We start from the raw sequence: 15,929 nt of genomic DNA, 5'->3' as shown, positions 1-15,929 counted from the left end.
AGTATTTACATTTCAGCAACTGGACAATCCTGGCTCAGAAGGAGGCAGCAAGAATCCAAAAAAAGGTGGAGGGGGAGGCCCCAGGAGAACAAACAACAAGACTTATTTCCCCCACCCCATCCCCCCCAAAAAACCATCCACCCCATCCTAGTGGACTCTGGTGGTGTCCATCTCCCATTCCTTCCCAAATGTTGGAAGTAGGGTTTCTCCTCACCAGAATAAGAGCACTTGGAATAAGAGAGTAGGGTCCCTTCACCAAAAAAAAAAAAAAAAAAAAAAAAAAGCCCTGGGATAACAATAGGGCATCACCTCCCCCAGAATAAGCAACCCTGGGCTGAGGTAGGAAAGCAGCTTGACTGAATATGGAACCCTAGGCTAGAAGAAAGAGTCCCTTTACTAAAATAAGAGCTGCTGGGGTATTCAAAGGAAAGCACCCTTGCCCAAATTAGAGCATTTGAACAAAGTTTGTGTGGTGGTAGCAGGCAGGAGGTGCCAGTGTAACGGTTGTAACACATCAGAATAAGAGTCCTGGGGCTCAGAATGGAATTAACTTCAATCAAATAAACATCCTAGGAAAAATGAGAAACAAGGAAGTCCCACCTCCAGAATAAAACTGTAAATTCTGGGAGGAAGGCTCCTTAATAGGATTGGGATGGGGACTGGGCAGACTTGGCTCATGTTTTCTGACCCCGATCCCCAATCTCTGACCCTAGTAACACTGGATTTTTAATGACCTGTAAAACCAGATCAACAGATGTCCTTTTATCCCTGTGGCAAGGCCAGGGGATGGCTATCCCAACTAGGGCAGCAGGGACCAGGCCAAAGGGGTAGGACCCCCTTTAGGGGGGCTGGGGGGTGCATCCTCGGCTGGTGTCTGCATCCAGGGATCCAGCAGGATCTCCTCCAGTGAGGGTCGGGCAGAAGGTTTAGGGTCCAGGCACCGGCGGATTAGAGCACAACAGTCTGCAGGTCAGAAAAACACAGGAAATTAGCAGTTAGTTGGGGGTACCAGTCCCTGGCAGGTATGGAGTCCACTGGGCTAGGGCCAGTGAGGGCCTCACCTGGGGATACATGGTCAGGGAAGTGGAGCTCAGCCTCCAAAATTTCCTGGTCCCTCTCGAAGGGAATGTCCCCGCATACCATGTCATAGAGAAGGATACCCAGTGACCAGACAGTGGCTGGGAGTGCATGATACTGGTGACGAGAGATCCACTCCGGGGGGCTGTATACCCTTGTCCCTGCACACAAGCCAGGTGTTAGACCACTGTTAATGCCCTTCTTCTCACCCAACCCTCCACAGAAAATATGGTCCACAATAGGAACTCTTTAAATATGACAGCAGGGTCTCATCACCAGAATAAGAGCAGTTAAGATAGCAGAGTCACCTCACAGAACAAAAGCACTTAGAAGTAAAAGTAGGCTACCCTTACCAGAAAACACTCAGGAAACGGGATCCTCTCATCAGAATAAGAGGTCAGAACAAGGTCAGGGCACTGTGAGATGGGCTTTAACAGGATAAGGCATGAGAGCCTTCAATATTAAAAATCAAGAACCTTATAAAGGTGCGATGTATATCAAGGGTTACAGAACACCCCAGCACTGGAGATTAAAGGTCAAGCATCCATAAAGATAAAAGGTAAAAAAAAAAAATCTCCCCACTGAGATTTAGGGAAGCCTTACCATCAAAGTCAGTGTAGGGTTCATCATGAAGCAGGGATCCAGAACCAAAGTCAATGAGTTTGACACAGACTCGGCGGAGGTCTATCAGGATGTTCTCATCCTTGATGTCACGATGGACAACTTCACGGGCATGGCAGTGCCTAACAGCTGCCACTACCTGGGCAAAGAGGTAGAGGCTTCGACCTTCACCCAAGGGGCCCTGTTCTGTGATGTAGTCAAAGAGATCCTGGGCAGGCAAAGGCTGCCGGAGGACCAGCATGAAGCCCTCTGGTGTCTCAAACTAGTCAAGCAAGCAGATCACCCCAGGGTATCCACCACCTGTTCCCTCCTTCCTTAGCAGTGCTACTTCCAGTGGGCATGTGACTGAGTCTGACTGTGGGAGGAAACAGGGAGAAGGGAACACAGACATTAGACCAGTAGTTCTGAGGCTGACTTCTTGCCTGAATTTAAATCACAGCCGCTCAGCCTCCTGACTAGGTGGGTTTTGAGCAAACCAGTTCCTTCCCTGGGCCTCATTTTCCTCATTTTAAGGGCTCAAACTCAAAAAGCTATTGGGAAGGTGATTAAAGCCAAAAGCCTATGCACATCTGACATGTAATAGCTCAGTAAATATTTGAAAAACAAATAAAAGTGGTTCTTAATGAAAGACTATTATGGAATATTTTATCTGTTTTGTTCACTGACATCTCCAAAGAGTTTGGAACAGTACCCTATATACATAGGTGCTCAATAAATGTTAAATAGATGAAACCACTTTATAGCATCTGGTAGAGTTAGCACTAAATAAATACTATTACTGTGTAATGGTTTCTGTTTTGCTCACTGACATAGCTCAAGCACTAGTAGTGCCTGGTAACAGGGTAGGGCTCAATACATAGTATGAGTTAAATAGGGGAAAACAATTAGTAGAGAAAATCCTACCACAAACCAAGGTCTCAATGAAGATATTTTCCCCAAGTGCCTAGAACTGTGTCTGGCACAGAAAGTGAGCAATTGTAAAGGAACAGGCACAAAGTAAGAACTCGATGTTATAACGATATTTTGTTACTGTCACCAAGCATCTAGAACCATATTGAATGAAAGTGATTAGTGGGACTTGGAATACAGTAAGGTTTTTATGATGAAGCAAAACCTGAGGCATACCGTTGGTACTCAATAAAGGGCATTAATGTTACTAGGCACAAAAGCCGGCTCATTCTATAAGCCCCACGTGGGCACAAGGACTTTCAGAAGCACCCTCCCTGCCTGAGATGGTGCCCTCTCCTGGCCACTCCACTGACTTGCACGGCTGCAGACGTTTTCTCACGGTGATGAAAATTCCGCTACTGCGCAGGCGCACGCTCTCCCTCTAGGTCCCACAGCTTGCGCAGGCGCAGTCTTCCCAGATCCCGCTAGGGGGCGCTCCCACCTTTACAACTGGCCCAGACCCACCCTGCCGTCCGTTAGCGCGCTAACGGCAGAGAAGCAGCCACCGTCACCATGGCAACCAGTGACCTCTGCACCCCCCTTCCCCACCAGCATGCCCCGCGGGCAGCCCCTGAGGCAGCGTTTGGAGGGAGGATGAGAAAGGGGAGTTAGAGGGGAGAATCCAGGGCTCTAAGGGAACTGGAGTGAGTCAGAATTGTGTGGAGGTGTGGATGTCACTGCAGGGGAGTAAACACGGGCTGGGAAGAGTGATCTCGCTAGTAACAGGGCCCAGGGAGGCACACAAGCCATAAAAAGGCAAGGGGGCGATTGGGTCCATCGTCAGCTATGGCGCCGCCAGGTCAGGAAGGGTTCCTAAGATACTCACCAGGGTGGACCAGCCCAACACGCGATTCCGGGGGATCACTTTGATGGCCACCTGGAGAAGCGGGCTGGGGTTACGGGGTCGGAAGATGACCCCCAGAGCCCTCCCAGTCCTGAGCCTCATCCTAGTCTTTGTGGCCTCACCACACCACACCGCGACCCCCAAGGAGCCAGGGCTTCTTCCCGGCCCACAAGTCCCCAGGACCAAGTTCACCTCTCCCACCGCCCTCAGCCATGGGTTCTCCCTTCTTAAGCTCAGGACCTCGAACTCCAGGTTCTGAGTTCCGAATTTCTTCACACACCAAGTGCTCCACCTTCCAATCCGGCCCCAAGACTGTCCCGGTGTCCTGTTCCTCAAGACTCTATACTGGACACCTTGGCTCCAAAATCCCCCAAATCTCAGCTCTGGGTCCCCACCTTCGTACACATTTATACATCCCCTGGATCCCAAGGTCCAGATTCCTCAGGACCCCCCACTCCTTGGTCTCACTCCCTGACCCTCCCCCACACGCCCACCTGAGTCCACACACACACACACACACACAAACACACACACGAAGGCGCGCGCTCTTGAACGCCCCCAGCAAGCCAAGCCGGGTCCTGGTTCTCAGGACCTTACCACACACACATTGTGCGTTCATTCCCAGTCAATCAGCAGCCCAGCCTCGGGCCTCCCGCCTCCGCCACACGCACACCTAACCCTCCCCAGACCCTCGTGGCGGATACCTGAAGTCGGTCTGTGATGCGATGTCCTGCGAAGACTGTGCCAAAGCCCCCCTTACCCAGCAGGGGGCCAAGTCGGTACTCGGCCTCGAATGCTTCCCGATCCTTGCCTCCTACGCAGGCGAAGGCGAGGAAGTCAGGGTGGCCGCGTGCTGAGCCCCTCCACGACCCCTCCCCCCTTCCCCGCACCGCCCTCCACCGCTTCAGTCCGCCTGGCCTGGTAGCGGTAAAGAAGCCTCTCTCACCTGGCGGCGGTGTGGGGGTCACGGGGTCCACCGCGAGCCCCTGAAGAGGCTTGCTCAACATGGAGGAGGCGCTGCGCAGATTGAGCCCGGTAAGCCCGCAGGGCGTAGATGCCCGGGGCAGTGAGGATGGGGAGCCAGGACTTGGGGGCGCCAGGATGGAAGGCAGGGAAGCTGGTGGCCCAGAGGCGCCCACGACCGGCGCAAGGCTATGATTCGCAGCGCTCGCCAGCCCCAACGCTACTGAGCCGGGGCACGCGCCTCCCGAGAGAGTCGCTCAGGGCGACAGCCCCGCCCACTTGGCTTTGATCAATCCAGACGCGGCACCTGCTGTACCGCAGCCAATCGAAGGCATCCCTCATTTGCATACCACCCTCAAGGTTTCAAGTACCCCCTTATGCAAATATGCGCCCGGATCGTCCTGGGGGCGGGGCCTGCATGCAAATGAGGGGCGCGCGCGAAGAGGAAACTGGTTCTGGGAATCCCTTTGCAGCCACTGCATTTATTTTGGTTGTTGCGCGGGGTTGTTTTTATATATGTGCGTATGTGTATATATAGATATAAACTTAAAAAAAACGGCACACCCCTCCTTTGCTAGGAAGTTGGTTTGCTGCTGCCTTGAGATTAGCGCGGAGATAAGGCCAGGTCTGGCTTCTAAGAATCTGGGCATGTAGCTATCCAGGACCCTGTCTTTTAAGGGTGCTCCTCTGCAAGAAGGGCCCTTTAGGCAACCAATGGCCTCTGCCCTGAAATTGAAGCCTGGGATCCTGGAAGATCCTGTTCAGATGCCAGGGAGGGGTAACCCCCTGACTGCCACCATGGGGGAATGCTGCTCAACGGCTGCATGACAGAGACTGTGGCCTGTGGGGGGGGGGTGGAGCCTTTTACCTACATAGACCTGGCTAGACCTGGCCCTGAGTCGTCAGCAGGTCTAGAATCTGGAAGGGCTGGGTAGGGGGGGTGTCTTGAGGAGTGGGAGCAAGCCAGAGTGGTGGTGGATTGGTGGTATGCTTCCAGATGAGAGACGGGGGCTCAAAGAGGTGGTAAAATACCCTTACTCACAAATTTGAGAAAAAGAGATGGGCCTCATGCCATAGGAAGACAGACATGCACTCCAAAGAGAGACACAGAGAAATACCACGTGAGATACATAGAAATATGTATCATCATATTCATGTAAACGTCTTAGACACACATGCAGACATTCACTGTCATAAAGAGAGTGATATCCACTGTCAGGCAGGCATGCTGCCAGAGTCATGTCCCGGAATGACACAGAGATACAGTCACAGAAAGAGAGGCACTCCAGAGAGATTCACGTAGATCTACATTACCACATACAGTGACACAGAAATGTCCATCAGACACACGTTCAGAACTTGTCACAAAGACAGATGTGCACTGTCACATAAAAACTTGTACTGTCCCAGAAATGAGTCCCAGAATCTGTCACAGGAAGCCATAGAGATGCTCGAGAGACACACATGCTGCAAAGGCAGACATATATGATAGAGCCACATATTGGCAGTGTCACAAAAACAGATATGGACCCAGTCATAGACACACATATACCCACAGGCATGCAACACTGTCAACTGACACTGTGCAGAAATAGCTACCCAGAATTCATCAAAAGAACACAAACGGACATCCACCCCATCAGAAAGGAACCACAGAGGTGTTATCACAGACAGACCCACACAAACACGCATTCATTTCAGAAACAGACACAAACTGTCACCATCTGACACACCTGGTCACAAGCCCTCGTCACATACATAACTAGAAACACCCTGTGAGATGCGCATAAAGACTTGGACTCTCTACAGTAACACACACACACACACACACACACACACACACACAGACAACACCCAAAAGGAAAATACACACATGTATCCTCCCTTATTCACCCAGCATTTATTAGGGGTCAACTGTAAGCCTACCAGGCCCTGGTGGGAGTGCAGATTTGAGAGATAGCTAAGTCAGCATCATAGCCCTTGCCTAGGAAGTTCATAGTACAGTTATTGGGGAAGGAGTAAAGGCATATTTGTAGATAGATGGGAGAATGTGGATGGGGTCACACAGGGCTTCTTTCTCAGAAGGTGACCCTCTACACATCCTGAAAGATAAGGCTGGGGGCTCTGGACAGGGAAAGGGTAAATTCTAGGCAGAGAGCAAGGTAATTAATTGGAGGCAATAAGAAGTAGGCAGGGGCAAATAGTGCATAAATTTCAACAGAATAAATATCTACTAACATTTGAACTTTCAGAATGTGCTAGGCACTGTGCCATCATGCATTATGTTGACCATATGCATTCTCTCTCAATGCTCACAACCATAAAGAGGGTGAGGTAGTAGATGTTAATCACCCTCGTCATATATATGGGCCACTTGAAATTCAAAGAGCCTGTGATTTGACCAAGGCCACATGACAAGAAAAAGCCAAGGAAGGTTTCAAACTAACTTTCTTGACCAGTGGATTCCAGACATCCCTCGGACAACCACTCAGCCAGCCATGCCCTCACCTGTAGAGCTGGACACGCATCCTTCCACAGGGACCCCATTATTGAGGCACAGCAAAAAAGACACTTGACAAAACCCGGGGCCAGCCATCCTTCTTTGCCTTGGCTTTACCCCTAGGAAGGTCGGGACACAGAAGTGTCAGAGAAGTGGGGGACGTGAAAAACAAAAAAGGGTTTAGCCATTCCTCAGCTTCTAAAACCCAGTGGGAGAGGCCCATTTGATCACTTCCACTGAACTCATGTTATTATTAAGCATCTGCTGTACCTTTCCAAAGCATTTTCTCATCAAACGATCAAAAGAGCAAACATTTATGGCAAAATAGGAAGGCAGAGAAGTTGGAAGTTCAGTCCCTGCCCTCAAGCTCAGTCCTCTGCTCCCATCGCACCCCAAGAAATAAGGTGGGCAGGCTACACACTGTGCCAGTACTGAGGCAGGGGCAGCAGGCAAAGATGGAACTTTCTTGGTGGTAACAGGTCCAGAAGGTGGTTTAGTAAGCAGTGAATCAAATATGAACAAACTCGGTCTCAGAGAGACCCTACTGGAGAGCATGCAGCCCTCAGAGGCCAAGCCAAAGCCTGTACCCTTGCTGCCTCTGCCCAGAGACCCCCCCCCACACACACACACACTCTGCCCCACACAGAACAGAGGCGCTCCGGGGAAACGGACATTTGGTTTTATTGTGCCAAGGACATTACAGATGGTGGATCTTGTCAACACCTGCAGGGCACAAGTGCCCCATCTGCCAAGGCTGCTCCCATTCCCCACACTCAAATCCTGGGCGGCGGCCATAATCCTCAAAGTTGCCCCCACTCCAAGATTCCAAAGAGACTGGTGGTGGTATGGAAGCAATAGGAATGCAGTGAGGTCAGAGTCTCCTTGTCCAAAGCCCACATGATACCTGCCACCCATGCCCCTCTACTCCACCCTGACTCATACTCTAGACCCTGCCCATCTCCAAAGAGCTGGAGGCCACAGACAGTAACCACATCTTTGTGCCCACTGTGTCCCACAACCTGCCTGCCCCCAACCACAGAGATGCCACCTTCAGAGAGTCAATGCTATTGTCTACATTGTTTTCGATAGGTTAATTTTATAAGATAAAAGTACATTTTAATAAAGAAAAAATTCAACATTGAAGGCTCAGACATTCTTAGGGTACTGGGAAGGGGAATTCCCCACTTCTTCCTCCCACTTCCCTGGCATAGTTGTGGAGGTGGGTTGACAAAGTTTTTTGAGCTTGGAAGAATGGGAGTCAGGGAGGCTTTCCTCTGTCTGAATGTCTCTCCTCGGGGGCTGCCTGGCTGCCAGTTGGGTTGTCTCTGTGTGCCTCTCGCCTACCTTCGGCACCCTTGCCCGAGTCCCCTGTGGAATGCAGGGATGGTGCTGTGCGGGGGGCAACAGGGCACGTCAGCTGGCGAAGAGACAGGTGATGGTGGTGGTGGCAGCGATGAGAGGGGGTGCAAGGGTGGGCCAGCAAGAGGGAAGTGGGGAGGAGGAAAAGGAGGGGAGAAAGGGAAGGAGGAAGACAGCAAGAGGGAAGAAAGCCAAAGGTGAGGTGGCACCGGAGGGCAGGAGTGGTGGGGGTTGGGAGATAGTCTCCAGTCTCTGGGTCTCCATCAACTCTTGTCTGGGGGTGGATCTCTGTGCACTTTGTTTTTCTTCATACTGTCTAGGTATTCTTGTTGGGACACTGCCAGCACCGATGCTAGGATCTCATCGTCGTCCCAGTCGTTCAGACCTGCTGGGCAAGAAGAGAAAAAGAATGGAGGAGACAGCCTTTTCTTCACCCTTCGCTGATCCCTGGCTCTGGAAAAGATCCCATTCAGGCCCCTCTAACTCTTTATCTCTAAGACAGCTCCTCTGAGCTTATGAAACCCCACTCAGAACCCCTCTGGGACATATCCCTTGAAGCTAAAAGATTCCCTTTTCTTGGGGAGATGGCCAGAGGCTCAAGGGACTCCCCCTCAGGACTTACTGCTTTTTTCATCTCTCCCCAGCTCCCGGCTGGCACCTGGCTCCTAGAAAGAGGAGGCTTACCAAAGGCGGAGGGGGACATCTGCTGAATGAGGGCCCGGCACTCCAGAGCAGGGTAGAGGGACACGAGGGGGGAAGTCGCTGGGTCGGCCCCTGCTGAGAACTGGCTGCTTGTACCTGGGGCAGATGGACAGTCAGAAGCAGGGCCCAGGACCTAGGCAGCACCTCCTAAGCCCTGCATGCTCCCTGTCAGCAAGTCACTGACCTGGTGCACAGGGCGAAGGAGGTTTGGCAAGAGCTAAGACAGTGCCTGGGGAGGGGGGCTTGATGCCCAGCTCGGCATGCAGCTCAGGGTGCTCAGGTGACCGCTGCCGCGGGGACCGGCTAGTCCACTCCTCCAGGCCACTGGAGGCGGCTGCTGTGGCGGAAGTGCATGTGGCGCTGGCTTTCCGGGGCTGTGGTGTGGAAGAAACAAGAGGTAAAAACCTACAATAGTCTCAATCCTCTTCTGCCCCATCCCCAAGGGCTCGCTCCCTCCTGGAATCCTGACTGTGACACAGCTTAACCCTCCTCACACCCTCACAGCCAATCTGACAAGAAACCTATCACCTCCACCTTCAAAATATATCCAGAGTGCGCCACCCCCCCCCCCGTCTGTACCATCAGCAACTACCTGAACTACTGTAGCAGCCTCCTTCTTGCTGGTCTCCCGTTCTACACTTGCCACCCAGACTCCATTCTATACCCAGTAGTCAGGGGATCCTGTTAAATCCTAAGTCAGATCCTGTCCCTCCTCTGCTCACAACCCTCCAGAGTCTGCTTCATTCAGAATAAAAGCCAAAGTCTTCACTATGGCCTACAGGTACCTTCCCAATCTGGCCCCACTGCCTCTCTGACTGACTTCTGTCCAGCCACACTGATCTCTAGCTGCCCCTGAATTCCAGCAGGGGTGTACTACCTCAGGGCCTTTGCTCTAGCTAGTCTTCTGTCTGCCCTGGCACATGCACTTAACTAATTCCTTTACCTACGGCAAGTTTTTGCTCAAATTTGTGAGGCCTACCCTGTCCACACTATTTAATACTATGAACTCCCAGTCCCACTCAGCCCTATTTATTCCCTTTACCTTGCTCCATATATTTTTTCATCCATACCACATCAACTAATTTATTCATTATGTTTACTATTTATTTTGTTCCATTCTGCAAAAATGTAAGCATCACAAAGACAGGGGTCTGGGCCTGCCTAGCTCACCAATATAACTCTACACCTAGAACAGTGTGGGGCAACGATTTACTCAGCTCTTGCCAACATCTACAATCACTCTAAACTCCTTGTGATTCCTCAAATGTCTATATATCCTGCCCCCTCCCTACCCTAAAATTTTCAACCTTCCTGTATAAAGACTAACTAGAGCCCCTATCTCCACTGGTCTCCCAGTCAGGGTCAAGGGCCCCACTGATGCATCGACTGATAGACAGGGGACCACTGAGAGTGGGGCAAGCTAGACCTGACTTTACATTCTCAGCACAGAGCCTGGCACACAAGGACATTCAACAAAAGCTTGTCCCTCTGAAACTATCCACCAGTCCTGCATGTCACCACCAGTGACTGCTCTCCCCTTCTTACTCCTTAAGAGTTTGTTCTGCACAGGTGTTGAGAGTTCTCAGGCACAATGCCAAAAGTAAGGCCAAGATGAAGTACAGGCAGGGTTGGGAGCTTTCTTCTCTCCCAGATGTCAAAACTGCTTAATTTTTTTTTCTGCCTGTTTAGGGCAGAGTTGGGAAAATAATGGGTTCTTAGCCAGAGTGATAGAGTCCAGGACCCACCTGGCTGGGGCCTCGAACCTGGCGGGCCTGCTTTTCCTGATCCCGAAGCCATTGCAGGTAGGATTCTCGAGCCACCTGCTCTTCAATAGCCTCATTTGTGGCCTCCCAGTCTGTGGCCCGCTTCTTGTCTTCCAGCATCTGCTGTTCGATCCATGACTCCTCTGATGTTTTTATGGCACTCTTCATCAGGGACTGCTCTGCAAACTGCAAAGGTGGAAGGAACAGGGATATGGGGTGACACTCTGAACTCTGGTCAAGAGCCAGAACTGGCTCAGGGAGGTGGGCCCACAAGCCCAGAAGAGAGGAGACAGGAAGGTAGGTACTCTTACTAAGCACCCCCCTGGCAAGCTGCCTATTCATCAGGGACTGGGGAAAAGCAGGCTTGGGTGGTGGGACCAGGAGTTCCAAACTCCTACACTCAAAAGCCCTGCTCCCAACCCCAAGACAACTCAACTGAAGTACTAAGTCTGGGGCAGCCAGGTGCCCTCCAGCCTAGGCCAGAATTTAAAAAAGCCTTACCCAGTGATGACTCAGTTTCACAATGCTGAGGCCTTCCTCATCTATGCTCAGATGAGACAAGGAGAAAAGATCACCTGAGAAGTTAGCTGTATGTGCACAGGATGGAGGGAGTAGTCAGGTATTTAAGGGGATGAGGGAGTAGCATCAGCATGATGTGAGATGCTATGAGTTGTGGAACACTGTATGAGAGTGCTCTTTGTTAGACCATAAGATACAACTACATTTTAAGAAACAAAATTATATAAAATATCAGAGCATATCCCAGGGAGTAAATGTGAGTATTGTTCAGCAAAATTCTAACATTGTTTTAATGCACAGATACACACTGCACACCAGTGTGTGTATGCATGAACTGATATAAAATATAATTTTTTGCCTATGGATAATAGTCCAAAAAGTACATAAACTCTACATTAGAACAAGATAATTAAAAAATGGGCAAAAAATCTAAACACACAATTTCATATGCACATGCAAAGATGCTCAATACCATTTGTCATTAGAAAATTGAACATTAAAACAAAACAGTACTGCCCTGACTGGTTTTGCTCAGTGGTTAGAGCGTGGGCCCTCAGACCAAAGGGTCAAGGGTTCAATTCTCAGTCAAGGGCACGTACCTGGGTTGCAGGCTTGATCCCTGGTCCTGGCTGGGGTCATGCAGGAGGCAACCAATCAATGTGTCTCTCTCACATCGATGTTTCTTTCTCTCTATCTTTCTCTTTCTCTCTCCCCCTCCCTCCCTTCCACTCTATCTAAAAAAAAAAAAAAAAAAAAAAAAATCAATGAAAAACCTCTGGTGAGCATTAAAAACAAAAACAAAGCAGTACCGCCTTGGCTGGGTTTCTCAATGGTTAGAGCGTTGGCCTGAGATCAAAGGGTCTCAGGTTCGGTTCCCAGTCAAGGGCAGGTACCTGGGTTGCAGGTTCGATCCTCAGCCCTGGTTGGGGTCATGCGGGAGGCAACTAATCGATGTGTCTCTCTCACATCAATGTCTCTCTCTCTCCCCCGCCCCAATCCCACTCTACCAAACATCAGTATGAGGATTAACAACAACAAAAAACAAAGTAGTACCTATCAGCTGGTAGCTTCATATAGATACAGTTATGTATAGAAATATTTCTGGATATGTGTATACACACAGGTTAGTATACACACATATATCTTCTTACTCTGTCAGCTGAAAGGACCTAGAAGGAAGGACACCCCAGTACCAAAGAGCACACTCAGCACCCAGATCATGGTTTCTAATAACATTCCAATAAATGGAACGAGGGCCTCTAGAAGAAATGGCTGGTTCTAAGACCAGGGAAGAATATATACAAGCTGGGCCTGGAACACCTTTAGTGCCAGAAAGTAAGGAAATACTCAAAAAAATAAAAACAAAACAATAACAAAAATCCAAAAATAAACAAAACCACCACCAAAATGATGGGGGTATATCAAAGAGACACAGGAACTAAGAAAGAGAGCTTCCAATAGCCAACATTGAAACAATTTGAGCATCAAAATAAAAACAGCATTGAATTAAGTATAAAATAAATATAAGTCCATATTGATATAAACAACCGAATAAATGGGGACAAGAGACAAATCTCTCTTGTAAGAAGAATTCCAAATAATGTATGTAGATATGCTGCCTTCAAGGAGATAAAACATAATACCCACTTTGTTATTTTTTTTTTTTTTTGGTTAATCCTCACCCAAGAATATTTTTCCACTGATCTTGAGAGAGTGGAAGGGAGAGAAAGAAAGAGAGAAACATCAATGTGAGAGAGACACATGGACTGGTTGCCTCCCGCACAAGCCCTCCTCCTACTAGGGCCGGGGATCAAACATGCAACCCAGGTACATGCCCTTGACCAGAATCGAACCCACAGCCCTTAGGTCCAAGGGCCAATGATCTCACTACTGAGCCAAACCATCCACAGGATAACACCCACTTCCTATGTATGGGCTGCATAAAATGACTTCCTTCCAAAGAGTACAGTGTGGAAAAGGGAGTGGGGGTAAAAGAGTGATTTTACAGTGGAGAAAACTTAACAAACATTACTTCTGCCAGGTGATCAAAGTCAACAGCAACAGTCACAAATCATGTTCATAGTATATACTATTGACAGAAAATTGTACTTTACCATTGTGATCTTCCTCCCTACAATCCATAACCACAGTCTAATCATGAGAAAAACAGATACTCCAAAAGAGAAACATCTGCTCTGGCCAGTTTGGCTCAGCGGTTAGAACTTCAGCCTGTGGACCAGAGTCTCAGGTTCAAACCCTGGCTCTGATCAGGATCATGTGGGAGGCAACCAATCGATGTATCTCTCTCCCATTAATGTTCTTCTCTCTCTCTCTCTCTCTCTCTCTCTCTCTCTCTCTCTCTCTCTCTCTCCAGCCCCCTCCCTCTCTCTCACTCTATCTAAAAAAAGAAAAACAATGGAAAAATATCCTTAGGTAAGGATTAAAAAAAGAAGAGAGAGAGAAAGAAATATCCTAAAGTATACCTGACCAGTACTTCTAGAAAGTGTGAGAAACCATTACAGACATGGAAGCCTAAAGAGACATGGTGACTTCAGTTAATAATGTATCAATATTGGTTTATATATTGTTAACAAATGAATCACAGTCATCTGATGTGTTAGTAATGAAACTGTGTGTGGGATGCATGGGAATTCCGTACTATCTTCTTAGTTTTTCTGTAAACTTAAGGCATTCATATTTTTTTAAAAAGGAAAAAGAAAAGAAGCAATCAAATAAAAAAATCTTTAAACATTTTTTTTTTTCTTTTTACTGATTTGAGAGAGAGAGAAAGGGAGAGGGAGAGAGAGATAGAAACATCGATGAGAGAGAATATCGACTGGCTGCCTCCTGCATACCCCACACTGGGGATTTGGCCCACAACCTGGGCATAAGCCCTGACCGGGAATCAAACCAGTGACCTCTCGGTGCATGGGTCGACACTCAACTCCTGAGCCACACCAGCCAGGACAAATAAAAAAAATCTTAAAAGTATAGTGTTATGTGAAAGAAGATACTCTGAAAAAACAATATACTATATGATTCCAATTATATGACATTCTAGAAAAGGCAAAACAATTGTCTGTAAACAGATCAAAAACAAGGAAATTCAGAGAAACTATCACAGCCAAGAGCAGCCAAAGGAGACATGATAACAACTAAATGTAATATGGTCCTGGATGGGATCCTGGAACAGATAAGATCATTAGGGAAAAACTGAGGTAATTTGAATCAACTATGGTCTTTAATTAATATATCAAATATTCGCTCATTGTGACACATGTACTATGTTAATAAGATGTTAATCACAGTGGGGTATATGGGAATTCTCTAACCGTAATAATTTTTAAAAATCTAAACTGTTCCAACATTAAAAGTTTATTTAAAAAATAAAACAAAAAAACCCCAATGTTGGAGGGTGTGTTGCTGTTAGGGTGTGTTTCCTAAAATGAGGTAGGAGCACTTTCTGTTTGTAGGAAGTGAAACCTGAATAGAAGATATTAAAACCCCCAGCAGACAACTGTTTATGAAAGAGAATGAGATCTGCCTATGTGTGCTGGGAAAATGTACTACCACCATCTGAGCACCTACTAGGCATTTGGCCCAGTGCTAGGCACTACCTGTTATCAGCCAAGCTGCTAGCCCAGGTCCCATAATCAGTAAGTATTGAAGCCACGCCTGAACTCCAAGTCTCTGTGACCCCAGATGTCTGTAACTGCTGAGTTTCAGAGGAGAATCCATGTGGGTGCCAAGACACCCAGACCGAGCCCTGGCTCATGGTTCCCAAATGTGACTCCATATCCCAAAATGCCACCCCTCCATAGGTACAAAAGATGGATGAGCAAACTCAGACAAACTGAGACCACAGAATGAGCCCTGAGAGATCACCTTGGGTGACTCCCTGATTTCACAGAGGTGAGACCTCAGGGGCAACTCAGAGAGGGGACAGGATATTTTTGTGGGCTCAGCGTAAAACTGAGACCCAAACAAAGGTTTCTAGCCTTAAATCCAACAGCCATCTTGGACATGGTAACAGGCTTACCCCTGGTTTGAATGATGGCAGGCCCAGCCCCACACCAATGGTGGCCTTATTGGGATTCACTACTGAATTGTAGTGGATATTCCGATGGTAGCTGACACGGATGGGTTCATCTTCATTTTGATGGATCCCATGGAATGTGTTGATGGGTTCTGCATAAAAGAGAAGAAGCATCCACAGTGGGCCGGGTAGGGCAGGCTCAGAGCAGGAGCTATCAGTTGCTCACCTACCCACCACAAAAGTACCTGTGCTGTACTGGTACACTTCCACAGGCCGGTTGTACATCTCTGCCATGGCCTGCATCTCAATGTGGTTGCCATGGCAGTTGTTTTTCCGTTTCCGGTTGATGTAGGTGGTGAAGTCCTCTGTGACATAGTTGGAGAAGTAGTCAGCATTCTTCATCTGCAGAACAGGTCAGAGGGTCATGGTCTGTGTGAGGAGGAGATCCTCCCACTCTGCCCCTACCCCAAGGTCTCTGCAAAGTCTCACCAGATAGTCCATGCAGTGCTTTCGTACAACCTCATGCATGTCCTGGTCTCCATACACCTGGTCAGCTGTGGAGGCAGAAGAAAGGAAAGTCTGGGATCAGAACTGCTA

General features: G+C 48.6%; 2 protein-coding genes across 3 annotated transcripts in view; both read right to left on the bottom strand.

Annotated features, from left to right (window-relative positions):
- Positions 1–290: 290 nt before the first annotated feature.
- PIM2 (Pim-2 proto-oncogene, serine/threonine kinase) lies at positions 291–4,671 on the bottom strand. The gene is given in 6 exon segments (XM_036270854.1): positions 291–963; positions 1,062–1,238; positions 1,681–2,053; positions 3,473–3,523; positions 4,195–4,304; positions 4,437–4,671. Coding segments are annotated over 6 exon segments (936 nt in total). The 5' UTR covers positions 4,498–4,671; the 3' UTR covers positions 291–799.
- A 2,946-nt stretch (positions 4,672–7,617) lies between these two features.
- Positions 7,618–15,929, bottom strand: part of OTUD5 (OTU deubiquitinase 5) — a 28,730-nt gene continuing 20,418 nt past the window's right edge. The window contains exons 3-9 of one of the 2 annotated variants that reach the window (XM_036270455.1): positions 15,822–15,886; positions 15,578–15,734; positions 15,336–15,484; positions 10,760–10,963; positions 9,199–9,388; positions 8,997–9,110; positions 7,618–8,697 (exon numbers count right to left, since the gene is read on the bottom strand). In XM_036270455.1, coding sequence (XP_036126348.1) covers positions 8,576–8,697; positions 8,997–9,110; positions 9,199–9,388; positions 10,760–10,963; positions 15,336–15,484; positions 15,578–15,734; positions 15,822–15,886 — 1,001 coding nt within the window. In that variant the 3' untranslated portion in view covers positions 7,618–8,575. Of the gene's footprint in view, positions 8,698–8,728; positions 9,111–9,198; positions 9,389–10,759; positions 10,964–15,335; positions 15,485–15,577; positions 15,735–15,821; positions 15,887–15,929 lie in introns of those variants that run through there. The other variant, XM_036270454.1, reaches the window with a different exon arrangement.

The sequence above is a fragment of the Molossus molossus genome, unplaced genomic scaffold, assembly GCF_014108415.1.
Source record: "Molossus molossus isolate mMolMol1 unplaced genomic scaffold, mMolMol1.p scaffold_m16_p_2, whole genome shotgun sequence".
Taxonomy (NCBI): domain Eukaryota; kingdom Metazoa; phylum Chordata; class Mammalia; order Chiroptera; family Molossidae; genus Molossus; species Molossus molossus.
The sequence above is the reverse complement of the archived record's forward strand: the minus strand, read 5'-3'. Positions and strand labels throughout refer to the sequence as shown.